This window comes from Pseudophryne corroboree, chromosome 5 (assembly GCF_028390025.1).
Source record: "Pseudophryne corroboree isolate aPseCor3 chromosome 5, aPseCor3.hap2, whole genome shotgun sequence".
In the NCBI taxonomy this organism is placed as follows: domain Eukaryota; kingdom Metazoa; phylum Chordata; class Amphibia; order Anura; family Myobatrachidae; genus Pseudophryne; species Pseudophryne corroboree.
The window spans coordinates 189,101,542-189,117,704 of record NC_086448.1 but is presented as its reverse complement, the minus strand read 5'-3'; the positions used below and the strand labels follow the sequence as shown (position 1 = coordinate 189,117,704).

At 49.9% G+C, this 16,163-nt stretch overlaps 1 protein-coding gene across 1 annotated transcript in view; it reads left to right on the top strand.

Moving 5' to 3' along the window:
* WIPF3 (WAS/WASL interacting protein family member 3) overlaps positions 1 to 16,163 on the top strand; it is a 227,157-nt gene that overhangs the window by 175,927 nt on the left and 35,067 nt on the right. The window contains exon 4 of the mRNA XM_063921961.1: positions 4,819 to 4,935. Within this exon, the coding sequence (XP_063778031.1) occupies positions 4,819 to 4,935 (117 nt within the window). The remainder of the gene's footprint in view (positions 1 to 4,818; positions 4,936 to 16,163) is intronic.

The following is a 16,163-nucleotide window of genomic DNA, read 5'->3' as shown; positions in this document are numbered from 1 at the left end:
TGAGTGGATGGTTTTATGGAAGGAATTACGTGCAAGTGTCGACTCCTTACACAAAAATTTGACGACATGCCAAATGCGGGACAGCCGGCTTCTCAGCTCGTGCCTGCCCAGGTGTCTCAAAGGCCATCAGGGGCTCTAAAACGCCCGCTACCTCAGATGGCAGACGCAGATGTCGACACGGATACTGATACCAGTGTCGACGACGATGAGTCAAATCTAATGTCCACTAGGGCCATTCGTTGCATGATTGAGGCAATGAAGGAGGTATTACACATTTCGGATATAAACCCAGGTACCACTAAAAAGGGTATTATGTTTGGGGAGAAAAAACTACCCGTAGTTTTTCCCCCATCTGAAGAATTAAATGAAGTGTGTGAAGAAGCGTGGGCTTTCCCCGATTAAAAGATTGGTAATCCCTAAAAAATTACTAATGGCGTTCCCTTTCCCGCCAGAGGATAGGGCACGTTGGGAAACACCTCCTAGGGTGGATAAAGCGCTCACACGTTTGTCTACAAAGGTGGCACTTCCGTCTCCGGATACGGCCGCCCTAATGGATCCTGCGGATAGAAAGCAGGAGGCGATCCTGAAGTCTGTATATACACACTCAGGCATTATACTTAGACCAGCTATTGCGTCAGCATGGATGTGCAGTGCTGCCGCTGCATGGTCAGATTCCCTGTCAGAAAATATTGACACCCTAGACAGGGACACTATTCTCCTAACCATAGAGCATATAAAAGACTCAGTCTTATACATGAGAGATGCACAGAGGGAGATCTGCCGGCTGGCATCTAAAATAAGTGCATTGTCCATTTCTGCTAGGAGAGGCTTATGGACTCGGCAGTGGACAGGGGATGCAGATTCCAAAAGGCACATGGAAGTTTTGCCTTATAAGGGTGAGGAGTTATTCGGGGATGGTCTCTCAGACCTAGTTTCCACAGCGACAGCTGGGAAATCAGCATTTTTACCCCAGGTTCCCTCACAGCCTAAAAAAGCGCTGTTTTATCAAGTACAGTTCTTTCGGACCCAGAGAAACAGGCGAGGAAAAGGCGGATCCTTTCTGTCCAGAGGCAGAGGTAGGGGAAAAAGGCTGCAACAAACAGCAGGTTCCCAGGAGCAAAAGTCCTCCCCCGCTTCTTCCAAGTCCGCCGCATGACGGTGGGGCTCCACAGGCGGAGCCAGGTACGGTGGGGGGCCGCCTCAAAAATTTCAGCGATCAGTCGGCTCGCTCACAGGTGGACCCCTGGATCTTGCAAGTAGTATCTCAGGGGTACAAACTGGAATTTGAGGCGTCTCCCCCCCCCCCCCCCCCGCCGTTTCCTCAAATCTGCCTTGCCAACGACTCCCTCAGGCATGGAGGCTGTGCTAGAGGCAATTCACAAGCTGTATTCCCAGCAGGTGATAGTCAAGGTGCCCCTACTTCAACAAGGACGGGGTTACTATTCCACACTGTTTGTGGTACCGAAACCGGACGGTTCGGTGAGACCCATTTTAAATTTGAAATCCTTGAACACATACATAAAAAAGTTCAAGTTCAAGATGGAATCGCTCAGGGCGGTTATTGCAAGCCTGGACGAGGGGGATTACATGGTATCCCTGGACATCAAGGATGCTTACCTGCATGTCCCCATTTATCATCCTCACCAGGAGTACCTCAGATTTGCGGTACAAAATTGCCATTACCAATTCCAGACGCTGCCGTTTGGACTGTCCACGGCACCGAGGGTGTTTACCAAGGTAATGGCGGAAATGATGATACTCCTTCGAAAAAAGGGAGTTTTAATTATCCCGTACTTGGACGATCTCCTAATAAAGGCGAGATCCAGGGAGCAGTTGTTGGTAGGAGTAGCACTATCTCAGGAGGTGCTACACCAGCACGGTTGGATTCTGAATATTCCAAAGTCACAGCTGGTTCCGACGACACGTCTACTGTTCCTGGGAATGATTTTGGACACAGTTCAGAAAAAAGTGTTTCTCCCGGAGGAGAAAGCCAAGGAGCTGTCATCTCTAGTCAGAGACCTCCTGAAACCAAAACAGGTGTCGGTGCATCACTGCACGCGAGTCCTGGGAAAGATGGCTTCTTACGAAGCAATTCCTTTCCGCAGGTTCCATGCCAAAATCTTTCAGTGGGACCTGTTGGACCAATGGTCCGGATCGCATCTTCAGATGCATCGGCTAATAACCCTGTCTCCAAGAACCAGGGTGTCTCTGCTGTGGTGGCTGCAGAGTGCTCATCTCCTAGAGGGCCGCAGATTCGGCATGCAGGACTGGGTCCTGGTGACCACGGATGCCAGCCTTCGAGGCTGGGGGGCAGTCACACAGGGAAGAAACTTCCAAGGACTATGGTCGAGTCAGGAGACTTCCTTGCACATAAATATTCTAGAACTAAGGGCCATTTACAATGCCCTAAGTCAGGCAAAACCCCTGCTTCTACACCAGCCGGTACTGATCCAGTCAGACAACATCACGGCGGTCGCCCATGTAAACTGACAGGGCGGCACAAGAAGCAGGACGGCAATGGCAGAAGCCACAAGGATTCTCCGATGGGCGGAAAATCACGTGCTTGCACTGTCAGCAGTGTTACATAGTATCTGAGGTTGAAAAAAGACAATTGTCCATCGAGTTCAACCTATTTGTGGTGTCCTATGCAAGATGATTTGACTAAAATTTCTGACTGATGCTGCTGTCAGCCATTGCATTTTATCCCTATTTATAGTAACTGTAATGCATGACTATGCACCATACCCCTGGATATCCTTATCCAATAGGAATTTTGTTCATTCCGGGAGTGGACAACTGGGAAGCAGACTTCCTCAGCAGGCACGACCTCCACCCGGGAGAGTGGGGACTTCATCCAGAAGTCTTCACACTGATTGTAAATCGTTGGGAACGGCCACAGGTGGACATGATGGCGTCCCGCCTAAACAAAAAACTGGAGAGATATTGCGCCAGGTCAAGGGACCCTCAGGCGATAGCGGTGGACGCTCTAGTGACACCGTGGGTGTACCAGTCAGTTTATGTGTTCCCTCCTCTGCCTCTCATACCAAAGGTACTGAGAATAATAAGAAAACGAGGAGTAAGGACAATACTCGTGGTTCCGGATTGGCCAAGAAGAGCTTGGTACCCGGAACTTCAAGAGATGATCTCAGAGGACCCATGGCCTCTGCCGCTCAGACAGAACCTGTTGCAGCAGGGGACCTGTCTGTTCCAAGACTTACCGCGGCTGCGTTTGACGGCATGGCGGTTGAACGCCGGATCCTAAAGGAAAAGGGCATTCCGGAGGATGTCATTCCTACGCTGATTAAAGCCAGGAAAGATGTAACGGTAAAACATTATCACCGCATATGGCGGAAATATGTTGCTTGGTGTGAGGCCAATAAGGCCCCAACAGAGGAATTTCAGCTGGGTCGATTTCTGCACTTCCTACAGGCAGGAGTGACTATGGGCCTAAAATTAGGCTCCATTAAGGTACAGATATCGGCTCTGTCGATTTTTTTCCAAAAAGAACTAGCTTCACTACCTGAAGTTCAGACATTTGTAAAAGGAGTGCTGCATATTCAGCCCCCCTTTGTGCCTCCAGTGGCACCCTGGGATCTCAACGTGGTGTTGAATTTCCTAAAATCACATTGGTTTGAGCCACTAAAGACCGTGGATCTAAAATATCTCACGTGGAAAGTGGTCATGTTATTGGCCTTGGCTTCGGCCAGGCGTGTATCAGAATTGGCGGCTTTGTCATTTAAAAGTCCTTATCTGATTTTCCATATGGATAGGGCAGAATTGAGGACTCGTCCCCAGTTTCTCCCTAGGGTGGTATCTGCTTTTCACTTGAACCAACCTATTGTAGTGCCGGCTACTAGCGACTTGGAGGATTCCAAGTTACTGGACGTAGTCAGGGCCTTGAAAATGTATGTTTCCAGGACGGCTGGAGTCAGGAAAACTGACTCGCTATTTATCCTGTATGCACCCAACAAACTGGGTGCTCCTGCTTCTAAGCAGACTATTGCTCGCTGGATTTGTAGCACAATTCCGTTGGCGCATTCTGCGGCTGGACTGCCGCATCCTAAATCCGTAAAAGCCCATTCTACAAGGAAGGTGGGCTCATCTTGGGCGGCTGCCCGAGGGGTCTCGGCTTTACAACTTTGCCGAGCTGCTACTTGGTCAGGGGCAAACACGTTTGCAAAATTCTACAAATTTGATACCCTGGCTGAGGAGGACCTTGAGTTCTCTCATTCGGTGCTGCAGAGTCATCCGCACTCTCCCGCCCGTTTGGGAGCTTTGGTATAATCCCCATGGTCCTTACGGAGTTCCCGGCATCCACTAGGACGTCAGAGAAGATAAGAATTTACTCACCTGTAATTCTATTTCTCGTAGTCCGTAGTGGATGCTGGGCGCCCGTCCCAAGTGCGGATTGTCTGCAATACTTGTACATAGTTGTTGTTCACAAAAGGGTTATTGTTATGAGCCATCTGTTGAGAGGCTCAGTTAAATTTCATACTGTTAACTGGATATGGTATCACGAGTTATACGGTGTGATTGGTGTGGCTGGTATGAGTCTTACCCGGGATTCAAAATCCTTCCTTATTGTGTCAGCTCTTCCGGGCACAGTATCCTAACTGAGGCTTGGAGGAGGGTCATAGTGGGAGGAGCCAGTGCACACCAGGTAGTCTAAAAGCTTTCTTTTAGTTGTGCCAAGACTCCTGTGGAGCCGCTATTCCCCATGGTCCTTACGGAGTTCCCAGCATCCACTACGGACTACGAGAAATAGAATTACCGGTGAGTAAATTCTTATTTTCTATTATGCTTTGGCTTTATGTGCAGATGACAAGAAACATGGTGGCACAGGAAATGGTAGGAGTGCAGTGACTCCCCCTACTGGTGGTCTTTTTGCTGGAGGATTCCCAGTGCTTAAACCTTCAGGTCAGAGAGATGCAGCAGGTAAGAAAAACTTTATTTTACTATTTCTGCAGTGGGGTACACTGGTATTCCACAGGGAATAACATCGGGTGTAGAGTTGGATCTTGATCCGATTCACCAACAGGCTAAAGCTTTGACGGTTCCCAGGATGCATTGCACCGCCTCCTCTATAACCCCGCATCCAGGCACTGGAGCTCAGTTTGTAAGTTGGTGCCTGCAGTGCAGGCAGCTAACAGGTGTGGCTGCGCTAGTCAGCCCTGAAAAAAGCTTTTTTTGAAGACTTCAAGGGCCGCAGCACTTTTATGTCAGTCTGACATTCTATGCTGCGGCTCCATCACCTCCCCAGCAGCGCTGCATACTCCCACTGCCTGGTCCCCGGGTACTTGCGGCTGCATACTCCCAGGTACATCGCTGCATACTCCCACGGCCTGGTACCCGGGTACCAGGTGGGACCCGCCGGTAAATCGCGATCCGACCGCGGTCCCAGGAGACAGACCGCGCTGCTGGCGTGGACACTGTACTGCACAGGGACCCCACTATATACACCAGGGCAAGGGAGCACAGGTCGGATTTACTAAAATCCGTTTGTTATAGGCTCCACAATACCTGGTGGTGAGGACCAGCATAGGGGATAAGGCGCTGACCTGTAGCCCCTCCCCCAGCTCCGGGCGCCATCTACTGCTGGTGTTCCCGCCCTGGAGCTGCATTTCACTCTCCCTCACTCCCTGAGATTTTGGCGCCATCTTCACTACTAACTGGACTGATCTCCGGGACTGCAGGGCTCTGTCTCCTCTGTAAAGCCACCTGTCTCATCAGCGCTGTGCATTTACAGACACTTAAGTATTCTACATTGTAGACAGTGTTAGTTAGGAACAAGTGTGCTGCTATCTGAATATTTGGTACAAGTATTCTGTGATCTACATCCAGTATCTACTGTGCATTGTTATATCTATACTCATACATAGTAATATGTAAATTACTAGTCCAGTGCAGTTTTATTGTTTATATGTAATAACTTCTGCATTGTACATGTGACTGAGTGTGCCTGTAGCTGTTGTGTGGGATTCCATTCTCCTTTTTCACATATTGCTATCACTATATTCTGTACCCTGAGAGGCTAGGTGCGTCAGGGTCATATATATATATATATATATATCCTGGCTTCTGGACCGGCACTCCTCTCACATCAAAAATGCTGCTCTGGTGCCTCCAGTGACATAAGGTAGCTACCAATAGGAAAAAATCTGCGGCACTCAGAGTCTTTGCTGCAAAAAGTGTGTATTTACACAAACATCCCAACCAACGTTTCGGGGCTCACACGCCCCTTTGACAAAGGGGCGTGTGAGCCCCGAAACGTTGGTTGGGATGTTTGTGTAAATACACACTTTTTGCAGCAAAGACTCTGAGTGCCGCAGATTTTTTCCTATTGGTATATATATATATATATATATATATAGTGTCACACAGAATATACGATTTGGTATTTTTCCTGTGTTTTTCAGTCACCTTATAACGCTTAAATCCTCTGTTCTGTGTCCTGTAATTACTGTCACATTACATAGGGGGTTATTTGCAGGTATTGTGTTTGTCTGGCTATATTGTACTGTTACGCCCAAGGGCTACATTCCTTATAATGTATGCCACACAGGGTGGGAAATCCGGGGACGCTTCTGCATCCGGCAGTACTGGCGCCACGGATTTACCTGAGGGAGAAGTTTTAGCTGCTGGTTCAGGTGCTGAGTGCCAAACACCCAGTCAACCTGCAGCACCTGTGGCCAATCAGGACCCACCTTGGGCAGCATTCTCAAGTATGCTAACTACACTTACGACACGTCTTACGCCCCCTGTAGGACCTCCTGTGCCATTGCAGCCACATATTGTCCCTGTAGTTAATCCACCATGGGCGGATACTCTGTCTACATAATTAGAACAATTAAATCAATCTCTGGTTAGACAAAAGTCTACCCCACACCTCTCTGGGGCCATTTCTTCCTCACAGTCCACTAATATTTCGGATGACTCTTCCGATGAGGATGGGGAATATACTGATCCGTCAGACACTGATACAGTTGCTTCTGATGAGGAATCTACAACCCAGGTTGATGTTCCGGACCTAGTGGAGGCCATTAAGCTAATTCTTCCAATAGATGATTACATTGAGCCTACTACTGCGTCTAAGAAACCTGATAAGGTCAAACGTCAGAAGGTTGCTAAAGTAATCTTGCCACGTTCTGACCATTTAATTGACATACGTCAGGAATCCTGGTCATCTCCAGGAAATAAATTGTCCCTGTCTAAAAAGATGCTAGCTCGTTATCCTATCTCTGCGGAGTTGAGTAACAAGTGGGAAACTCCACCGCCGGTGGACTCTCATGTCGCCCGTCTTGTGGTGTCATCAACTGTGACTGTCACCACTGTCACCTCCCTGAAGGAACTGACGGATAGGCGTGTGGAGGGATGCCTGAAGTCTGTTTACTCACTTACAGGTGCTGTACATAGACCCACTGTGGCAGCCTCATGGGCTCGAAGCATGGGTTCAGGCAATTGAGAATGATCTGCCTCAGGATTTTTCTGACACTGCCAGCTGCCAGACAATATTTGTCTTATATTACCACAGCCTCCCACTATATTCAGGAGGCGGCCTCTGACGCAGGTGTAATGGCGGCCAAGGCATCTACTACGTCTATCCTGGCTGGTCGAATTATGTGGTTGAGGTCCTGGAAGGTGGACCTGGACTACAAAAAGACCTTGGAGGTGCTTCCTTTTAAAGGAGTCATCCTGTTTGCGGAATATCTGAAAAAGGTTGTAACTGACTTGGCTACTGCCAAGACTGCGTGTCTCCCAAATACTAATCCTTCTGCTCCGAAGTCTAAGAGTACCACCTTTCGTTCCTTTCGACCTCCAGGGAAAGCAAAGGGTCAAGCGTATCAGCGACAGGCTCGTATTTCCAAAACCACTAAGCCTAAATCTAAACAATCCTGGGCCGCCCGTCAGCCTGGGGGACCCCAGGGTGGGAGGCCGACTTCTGCAGTTCGCCCAGGCCTGGTTACAGACCACTTTGGACGCCCGGGTGCGGGAAGTTGTCTCTCCCGGGTACACAATCTCTTTCAAGAGACTTCCCCCTCGCCAGTTTTGCACAACCGTTATCCCTGCGGAGCCGTTAAAAGCGCAAGCTCTACATTTGGTTGTACGATCCCTCCTGGGCACAGGAGTGGTAGTGCCGGTACCTCTGTCCCTGAGAGGCAGGGGATACTATTCAACCCTGTTTCTAGTTCCGAAGCCAAATTGGTCCTTCTGGCCTATACTCAACCTCAAATCATTGAACAAATTTGTGAGAGTGTCCAAATTCCGTATAGAAACTCTGCACTCTATTGTACTGGCCATCGAACCCGAAGACTATATGGTATCCCTGGACATACAGGATGCTTACCTGCATATTCCTATTGCCATGTCGCATCAGCAGTATCTGCGGTATGCTATTGGCAACCTACATTATCAATTCCAGGCCCTGCCATTTGGATTGACCACGGCCCCTCGGATCTTCACCAAGCTAATGGCCGTGATGACGGCTCATCTATGTCCTCAGAGAATCAGGATCCAGCCGTATCTGGACGACTTGCTGATCCTGGCGAACTCCCAAGAGGTTCTCCTCGGTCATCTGGAACTGACCGTCCAATTCCTACAAGCCCACGAGTGGTTAATCAACTGGAAAAAGTCCTCGCTGGTCCCTGCTCGGGGCATGGTGCACCTGGGGGCGCTGCTGGACACACACAGCCAGAGATTGTTTCTGTCTCCAGAGAAAGTCCTGAAACTCCAGGACAGTATCAGATACTTCCTCTCTCGCCCAAGAGTGTCGATAACACTCGGCGATGCAAGTACTAGGCCTCATGGTGTCGGCTTTCGACATGGTAGACTATGCTCAATTTCACTCTCGCTGTCTGCAGAAGTTCATTCTTTCCAAGTGGGACAGCCTGCCTCATCGGATCAGGTCTCAAATGATCTCCTTGTCTCCGGAGGTTCGTCTGTCACTGAGCTGGTGGCTACAGGACCAACAGTTGAGCAGGAGCTGTCCCTTCTGGATCTCCAACTGGGTCCTCCTGACAACGGATGCCAGTCTGCGAGGTTGGGGCGCGGTGTTGGAGCAACACTCTCTCCAGGGTCGGTGGACCAGGGAGGAATCTCTCCACCAGATAAACATTCTGGAATTGCGGGCAGTGTTCAATGCGTTAACACTGGCCCTGCTTCTAGTACAGAACAGGCCTGTTCATGTACAATCAGACAGCGCCACAACAGTGGCATACATAAATCATCAAGGCGGCACTCGAAGCCGCATGGCTATGCTGGAAGTATCAAAAATCCTGCGTTGGGCGGAAGGCCATATGCCAGCAATATCGGCAGTGTTCATCCCTGGAGTCTTCAACTGGGAAGCAGATTTCCTCAGTCGTCAGGACGTTCACGCCGGAGAGTAGAGTCTTCATCCGGATGTCTTTCAATTCCTAGTGGACAAGTAGGGCCTACCAGATGTAGACCTGATGGCATCTCAACACAATTACAAGGTTCCGTTCTTCGGATTAAGGACAAGGGATCCTCAAGCAGCATTTGTGGACGCACTGGCAATCCCTCCAGTGTCACTCCTGCCCAGGATTGTACGGAAGTTCAAGCAAGAAAGAGGAATACTACTTGTCTCTCCAGCGTGGCCCAGACGGCATTGGTTCTCAGGCCTGCAGGGTCTATAGATAAAGCGTCCTCTTCTACTTCCTTAATGCCCAGACCTCCTCGTTCAGGGCCCTTGTGTCTCTCCGGATCTGGCCAGACTGGCTTTGACGGCGTGGCTCTTGCAGCTTTACTCCTGAGGGCCACAAGATTCTCCGAGGCGGTTTTTCAAACTATGTTGAAGGCCTGCAACCTGGCTTCTGCACGGATTTATTACAGGGTCTGGAATTCTTACTTCACATGGTGTGCGCTAAGAATTATGATGCCTATTCGTTCAGTACTTCTAGGCTTTTGGCTTTTCTGCAACAAGGCCTAGATTTAGGCCTTCGTCTGGTTTCCCTCAAGGTTCATATATCTGCCTTGTCGGTGTGGTTTCAGAGAAAAATTACATCTATTCCTGACGTTCATACTTTCACTCAGGGCGTTTTACGGATTCAACCGCCCTATGTCCCTTCTGTGGCTCCATGGGATTTGTCTGTTGTCTTAAAGGGTGTGGTATGGCTGACGGGCGGTCAGGAGACCGCCGGTCAGCTTACCGACGCCGGGATCCCGGCAACATACCGACGCCGGGATCCCGGCGGGGAGGGGCGAGTGTAGCAAGCCCCTTGCGGGCTCGGTGGCGACCTACGGTCGCCACGGGTTCTATTCCCACTCTATGGGTGTCGTGGACACCCATGAGTGGAAATAGTCCCTGTTGGTCGGCATGCCGACCATCGGGATAGTGAGGGGTCGTGATGCTGGAGGAGGTCATGTGACTGTCGGTCTCCGCCCGCCGGTCACATGATTACCACCCGTCTTAAATGCCCTACAAGTCTCCATTTGACACTCTTGAGTCTGTGGATCTTAAATGTCTTACACTTAAGGTCATGTTTTTACTGGCTATTGTCTCTGCTAGGAAGGTGTCGGACTTAGGCGCCTTGTCCTGTCGTCCACCCTTTCTGATTTTTCACCGTGAGCGGGTAGTTCTTTGAACTCACCCTGGTTATCTACCTTAGGTGGTATCATCTTTTCATCTTAACCAAGAGAATGTGGTTCCGGCCTTTATCTTTTCTGGTTTGTCCTCAAAGAGCATTCTTTGGATGTAGTATGGGCTCTCCATATTTACGGAGAGAGGACTGCTTCCATCTGGAGGTCAGATACCTTTTTAGTACTTTTGGGTTTTCACAAACGTGGCTGGCCTGCGAGTAAGCAAACCTTGGCCAGATGGATTAGAATGGTGATTGCACAAGTTTATGCGCAGACTGGTTTACCAGCTCCTGCTGCTATCAAGGTCCATTCTACTCGGTCTGTTGGATCTTCTTGGGCAGCTTGTCGTGGCGCGTCCGCTGAACAATTGTGCAAGGCGGCTTTACGTGGTCCTCAGTGAACACGTTCATCAGGTTCTATGCCTTTCCGCCTCCCAGGATGCTTCCTTTGGACGCCGGGTTCTTGTACCCGCTACAGTGCGTCCCCTCCCATGAGGAACTGCTTTAGGACATCCCCAATGTTATTCCCTGTGGAATACCAGTGTATCCCGCTGCAGAAAAGGAGATTTATGGTAGACTTACCATGTTTAAATCTCTTTCTGCGAGTTACACTGGATTCCACAGGGCGCCCACCCTGACGCACTTAGCTTCTTTGGGTTTGTATGACATTAGCCGCTAGTCCCTTCTCCTGTCGTGAGAATGTGGTTCTATGTGACTACCATCTACTGTCTCTTTTGCCTGCTACTGCTTTGGACTGGTTAACGAAACTGAGCTCTAGTGCTGGGACGCAGGGTTATAGAGGAGGCGTTGCAATGCATCTTGGGAACAGTCAAAGCTTATACTGTTGGTGCCTCGGATCAAGATCTAACTCTACACCCCGATGTTATTCCCTGTGGAATCCAGTGTACCTCGCAGAAAGAGATTTAACTATGATAAGTCTACCATAAATTTCCTTATATCTCCTCTGTAGGCTTTATTGTCTTTCACACTGCACACACACACACACTGAAATTCATATAGTTTGCAATCTGTACAGGACAGTAGTACAGTATGTAAGTAATGCCCCTCATAATGGCCCTGCGGTATCAAAGTGATTTAAATGAGTTCAAGAAGTGAGGAGACACAGATCACTGTAAGCATGTCACAAAATGTCACAACTGGAGATACTGTAAGTAAAGACACCCCCACGCATGAGATTTTATGCCGCAGGTCACATAGACAAATCTAGAAACCACTCTCCAAGGGGTGTAGTATGTTATGCCGGCGGCCGGGCTCCCGGCGGCCAGCATACCGGCGCCGGAATCCCGACCGCCGGCATACCATTAGCTGGTCGAGCGCAAACGAGCCCCTTGCAGGCACGGTGTCCCGCTACGCGCACCACGTGCGCCACGCTATCTTTTCTCCCTCCAGGGCGGTCGTGGAGCCCCAAGAGGGAGAAAAGGTGTTGGTATGCCAGGTGTCGAGGTTCTGGCACCGGTATACTGTGCGCCGGGATCCCGACAGCCGGCAAACTGAAGACCACCCTCTCCAAGATGTCTACCAAGAACTTTTTTGTGTGTAGCGAACTAAAGGTTGCTCCGGAACAGTGGCGGTACGGTACCTACCTTCCTCCTGTGGAGTGGCTGCCCGGGTTGCAGCAGTCCTTTACCTTGGCCATGGTCTAGCTCCTAGCCATTGTGCATCCACAACAAAATAACAGGGGGTGGGGAACACAAAAAAACCCAGCAAGCCTCTCTCATGCACATAAACAGCATCGGCTAGGGGCTGCATCAGCTGAAGTTCCTAGAAGCCAAATAGGGCTAGCGTAATTGGAACACACACTCTCTGCTAATGGCAGTATGGGCTGGCAGTCCCAGGGGAAAGAAAACACCTACCCGGGATGCCTGTCTGATTTGCGATTAGCAGAAAGAGCTTTCAATGCGAAAGCCACTGCTAATTCACAGTGGGAGTGGTGGATTTTACCGGGGGGGGGGGGGGATATTACAGAGTCCCAAGGAAAGGGGAGGTTTGCACACCCCTAGGCAAATGTGGGGGGGTTTCCGGTTGCCTGGAAAACCCCTACCTGGCCCCACACAATGACCGTTATATAAATAGTATATTTAGAATTTTAGAAAAATAATAATAATTAGCACCACCTTTGAATTTTTTAAAATGTGTCAGCAAGTAATGAATACACCTGTTGCCAACAAGGAGTTCTGGAAGAAATTTACTTTTAGGGGTTCACTGCTATAGACCATTAATAACGTTATTTCTCTTACGTCCTAGAGGATGCTGGGGTCCACATTAGTACCATGGGGTATAGACGGGTCCACCAGGAGCCATTGTTCACTTTAAGAGTTTGAGAGTGTTGGCTGGCTCCTCCCTCTATGCCCCTCCCACCAGACTTAGTTTAGAAAATGTGCCCGGTGGAGCCGGTCACAGCTAGGGTAGCTCTACAGAGCTTCTTTAGTAAAAGTTTTTTTTAGAGTTTATTATTTTACAGGGAGGCTGCTGGCAATAGCCTCCCTGCTTCGTGGGACTAAGGGGGGAGTAGTGTCCGCCCTGCGGGGTCTGAGCCACTATCTCCACTGACAGGACACTGAGCTCCTGAGGGGATAGATCGTTCCCCGCCACAGGGGATCGCTCACCCCAGCAGCATGCCGCCACCCCCTAACAGAGCCAGAAGATTGGTGGCGAGTGAGTCACCGACCCCTCTAACAAGCGGGGGGCTGGTGTGAAGATGGCGGCAACAGGGTGGGAGCGCAGTACTAACTGCGCTCCGGAGGCTCATCGGTACTTAGTGCGGCGCTGTGAGGGGCGCCCTGAGCCAGCGCCTGAACCCTGCACTGGTCAGCAAGCCTGTCGGGGTCCGTGGATCTCAGCCAGCATTTACCTCAGGCCAGTATAATTCTTCTGAAGAGCAGGGAGACAGTGCCATTTTGGAGGTGGAGCTTCTCCTCAGAGCGGACCCAGCGTTGTTCAGCGCCATTTTCCTGCCTTCACAGCGCTGTCCAGGAAGAGCAAGTCCCTCCACAGCAACTCCAGCTATCTCTCACGGTACCAGGGGGTTGTAGAATGGTAGGGAGGCTGCATAAAGACTGTGTAACCTATTATGGTGCACAGTCAGCGCTGGTAGGGGGTCTCCCTTTACCTTAAAAGCACTGTGTGTGGGTTGGCTACAATCTCTGTGTCTCTCTTGCCATTCTTGGGGGTGAAACTCTGTCTGTCCTCCCCTGTGTGTGTGTGGAGTGTCTGTGGTCTTTATTAAGCTATGTCCAGGGACTCTGTGTCATATGCTGCAGAGGATATGTCCTCTCAGGATGATCCCATTCCATGTAATCAGGATTGCACTGGTTTAGCATAGATACCAGCAAGGGAGCCTGAGTGGTTATCCTCTATCAAAACTATGATTTATCAGATTTCTAACAGGGTTGCACAAAATGAATCTGCAACTCAGGCTTTACAGAACTCTATGGCAGTCTGGCCCAGTTCTGGTACCTCAGGGTCCCCCGCTGTATATTTCCAAGAACGTTCTCCTGCACAGATCATGCAAGACGACACGGATACTGATTCTGACTCTGCGGAAGGTGACGGGGATGTGTTGCGGGGGGCAGAATCTCTTGCAAAAGGGGTGCAGTTGATGATAGAGGCCATTAGGGATGTGTTGAATATTGCTGATACATCACCCGAGCAGGTTGAGGAGGCTTACGTCACGGAAAATAAGAAAGCCTCGCTAACCTTCCCTGCGTCAAAAGATGCTATTTTTGAAAAGGCTTGGGAAAACCCTGAGTAAAAATTCCAGATCCCTAAAAGGGTCCAGGTGGCGTTTCCTTTCCCTGAGGTCGATAGGAAAAAATGGGAAAACCCACCCATTGTTGACGTGTCGGTATCCAGACTCTCAAAAAAGGTGGTTTTACCTGTTCCAGGATCTACCGCCTTGAAAAGCCGGCTGATCGTAAAATTGATGATATGCTCAAATCCATGTACACGGCTTCAGGGGCAATACTACGTCCCACTATTGCCAGTGCTTGGATTGCCAAAGCTATAGTAAAGTGGTCAGGCATGTTACTTGAAGATTTTGATACTATGGATAAATGTGATGTTGAATTGTTTTTGCGTCACATTCAGGATTCTGCAGGATTTCTGGTGGAATCCATGAAAGACCTGGGTTCCATGGCCGCAGGAATCTCTTCCATGCCTGTCTCCGCTCGTTGAGGACTGTGGCTGCGTCAGTGGTCTGCCGACGCGGAATCCAGGAGAAGTGTGGAGTCCCTACCCTATACATGTCAGGCTCTCTTTGGGGAAGCGCTAGATGCGTGGATCTCCACGGCTACAGCGGGTAAGTCACCTTTTCTTCCCTCAGCTATACCTGCTCCGAAGAAACCCTTTTATTCAACTACATCACAGTCCTTTCGGGCTGCCAAGCCCAGAAAGGCCAGGCCGTCCAACACCTTCTTTCGGGGAGGTCGGCCCAAGTCCAAGAAACCTGCTGCTGCAGGTTCCCAGGAACAGAAACCTGCTTCAGGTACACCAAAGTCCTCCGCATGACGGTGGACTGCACACCCCGGAGGTGGGGCCGGTGGGAGCGAGTCTCGAGGCGAGGCATTTTAGTCACGTCTGGGTGTCATCCGGCCTGGACCCCTGGGTGCAAGATATTGTGTCCCAGGGGTACAGGCTGGAATTTCAAAATCTCCCTCCTTACCGATTTTTCAAATCAGGCTTGCCAGCTCTGCTGGCAGACAGGACTGTCCTGCAAGAAGCCGTCCAGAAGTTGGTGGAGGCACAAGTCATTGTGCCAGTACCACCTCATATGCAAAACAAAGTTTACTATTCAAACCTTTTCGTGGTACTGTAACTGGATGGTTCGGTCAGACCCATTCTGAACCTAAAATCACTAAACCCCTTTCTGAAGGAGTTCAAGTTCAAAATGGAGTCTCTAAGGGTGATGATATCAGGTCTGGAAGAATTCCTGGTATCCCTGGATATCAAGGATGCGTACCTCCACATTCCGATTTGGCTGCCGCATCAGGCTTATCTCCGCTTTGCATTGTTGGACTGTCATTTCCAGTTCCAGGCCCTGCCATTCGACCTCTCCACAGCACCGTGGTTATTCACCAAGGTGATGGCGGAGATGATGGTTCTCCTCTGCAAGCAGGGGGTGAACATCATTCCATATCTGGACGATATGCTGATAAAGGCATCGTCCAAGGAGAAGCTTTTGCAGTCCATTGTTCTCACAAACCACCTACTCAGAGTCCACGGTTGGATTCTGAATCTTCCAAAATCACATTTGGAACCAACCGGGAGGTTGTCCTTTCTGGGAATGATCCTCAAAACGGAAGTGCAGAGGGTGTCTATTCCACAGGAAAAAGCATTGGTGATACAAACAATGGTCGGGGATGTCCTAAAGCCAGCCAGGGTGTAGGTTCATCAATGCATTCGCCTTCTGGGAAAGATGGTGGCCTCTTACAAGGCTCTCCAGTACGGGAGGTTTCATGCTCGGTTCTTCCAGCTGGACCTCCTGGAAAAAGTGGTCGGGATCTCATCCATACATGCACCTGAGAATACGGCTGTCACCAAAGGCCAGGATTT